This window comes from Calidris pugnax, unplaced genomic scaffold (genome assembly GCF_001431845.1).
Source record: "Calidris pugnax isolate Ruff unplaced genomic scaffold, ASM143184v1 scaffold1052, whole genome shotgun sequence".
Classification (NCBI taxonomy): Eukaryota; Metazoa; Chordata; class Aves; order Charadriiformes; family Scolopacidae; genus Calidris; species Calidris pugnax.
This window is the reverse complement of record NW_015091860.1, coordinates 4,202-6,480: the sequence shown is the minus strand read 5'-3', so window position 1 is coordinate 6,480 and position 2,279 is coordinate 4,202. Positions and strand designations below refer to the sequence as shown.

The window sequence follows — 2,279 nt, the reverse complement described above, 5'->3', positions numbered from 1 at the left end:
TGGGATGAGTCCTATAGGGGGTCCTATATGGGAATGGGATGAGTCCTATAAGGATTTTTTTGGGGGGATTGGGTTGAGTCCTATAGGGAGTTTATATGGGGATGGGATAAGTCCTATAGGGAGTTTATATGGGGGTGGGATGAGTCCTATAGGGGGTCCTATATGGGAATGGGATGAGTCCCATAGGGAGTTTTTTGGGGGATTGGGATAAGTCCTATAGGGAGTTTATATGGGGGTGGGATGAGTCCTATAGGGAGTTTATATGGGGGTGGGATGAGTCCTATAGGGGGTCCTATATGGGAATGGGATGAGTCCCATAGGGAGTTTTTTGGGGATTGGGATAAGTCCTATAGGGAGTTTATATGGGGATGGGATAAGTCCTATAGGGAGTTTATATGGGGGTGGGATGAGTCCTATAGGGAGTTTATATGGGGGTGGGATGAGTCCTATAGGGGGTCCTATATGGGAATGGGATGAGTCCCATAGGGAGTTTTTGGGGGATTGGGATGAGTCCTATAGGGAGTTTATATGGGGATGGGATAAGTCCTATAGGGAGTTTATATGGGGGTGGGATGAGTCCCATAGGGAGTTTATATGGGGGTGGGATGAGTCCTATAGGGGGTCCTATATGGGAATGGGATGAGTCCTATAAGAATTTTTTTGGGGGAATTGGGATGAGTCCTATAGGGGGTCCTATATGGGATGGGATGAGTCCTTTAAGAATTTTTTTGGGGGGACTGGGATGAGTCCTATAGGGAGTTTATATGGGGATGGGATAAGTCCTATAGGGAGTTTCTATGAGGATGGGATAAGTCCTGTAGAGATTTTATGGGCTGATGGGATGAGTCCTGTAGGGAGTTTGAGGGGATGGGATGAGTCCTATAGGGAGTTTACATGGGGGTGGGATGAGTCCTATAGGGGGTCCTATATGGGAATGGGATGAGTCCTGTAGGGAGTTTCAGGGGATGGGATGAGTCCTATAGGGAGTTTTTTGGGGGATTGGGATAAGTCCTATAGGGAGTTTATATGGGGGTGGGATAAGTCCTATAGGGAGTTTATATGGGGGTGGGATGAGTCCTATAGGGGGTCCTATATGGGAATGGGATGAGTCCTATAAGGATTTTTTTGGGGGGATTGGGTTGAGTCCTATAGGGAGTTTATATGGGGATGGGATAAGTCCTATAGGGAGTTTATATGAGGATGGGATGAGTCCTATCGGGGGACCTATTTGGGGATGGGATGAATCCTATAGGGGGTCCTGTATGGGGATGGGATGAGTCCTGTAGGGAGTTTCAGGGGATGGGATGAGTCCTATAGGGAGTTTATATGGGGATGGGATGAGTCCTGTAGGGAGTTTGAGGGGATGGGATGAGTCCTACAGGGAGTTTATATGGGGGTGGGATGAGTCCTATAGTGGGTCCTATATAGGAATGGGATGAGTCCTTTAAGGATTTTTTTGGGGGGGATTGGGTTGAGTCCTATAGGGAGTTTCTATGAGGATGGGATGAGTCCTCTAGAGACTTTATAGGCTGATGGGATGAGTCCTATAGGGAGTTTTAAGGGATGGGATGAGTCCTACAGGGGGACCTATTTGGGGATGGGATGAATCCTATAGGGGGTCCTGTATGGGGATGGGATGAGTCCTGTAGGGAGTTTTTTGGGGGATTAAGATGAGTCCTATAGGGAGTCCTAGATGGGAAGTCCTGTAGGGAGTCCTGTAGGGGGTCCTGTAGGGAGGTGTGATGAGTCCTATATGGGGAGAAGATGAGCCCTATAGGGAGTTTATATGGGGACTGGGATGAGTCCAAGAGGGAAACGGGATGAGTCTTATGGGGGGGCTGGAAGGAGCCCTATAGACAGATGGGATGAGCCCTATAGGTGGATGGGCTGAGGCCTGTGGGGAGGTGGAAGAGCCCTATGGGGAGAAGATTGATTCCTGTAGAGGTTCCTCTGGGAAGGCGGGATGACCCTCGTGGGGCGATGGGGTGAGTCCTACAGGGCACCCTATGGAGAGGTGGGATGAGAGCCATGAGGGGAGGGGACAAGTCCCCCGAGGAGGACACGGTGCTGAGACTTCCCCCCCCACGTTGCCCCACAGAGGAGTTCTCCAAGATGAAGGAGGAGGTGCCCACGGCCTTGGTGGAGGCCCACGTGCGGAAGGTGGAGGAGGCGGCCAAGGTGACGGGCAAGGCCGACCCCGCGTTCGGGCTGGAGAGCAGCGGCATCGCCGGCACCACCTCGGACGAGCCGGAGCGGATCGGTGAGGATGGCGGCCTGGG

General features: G+C 51.5%; 1 protein-coding gene across 1 annotated transcript in view; it reads left to right on the top strand.

Moving 5' to 3' along the window:
• LOC106900112 (SWI/SNF complex subunit SMARCC2-like) overlaps positions 1 to 2,279 on the top strand; it is a gene marked incomplete at its 3' end in the record, with an annotated part of 14,135 nt that overhangs the window by 9,131 nt on the left and 2,725 nt on the right. Inside the window, exon 15 of the mRNA XM_014962096.1 lies at positions 1,988 to 2,260. Coding sequence (XP_014817582.1) covers positions 1,988 to 2,260 — 273 coding nt within the window. The remainder of the gene's footprint in view (positions 1 to 1,987; positions 2,261 to 2,279) is intronic.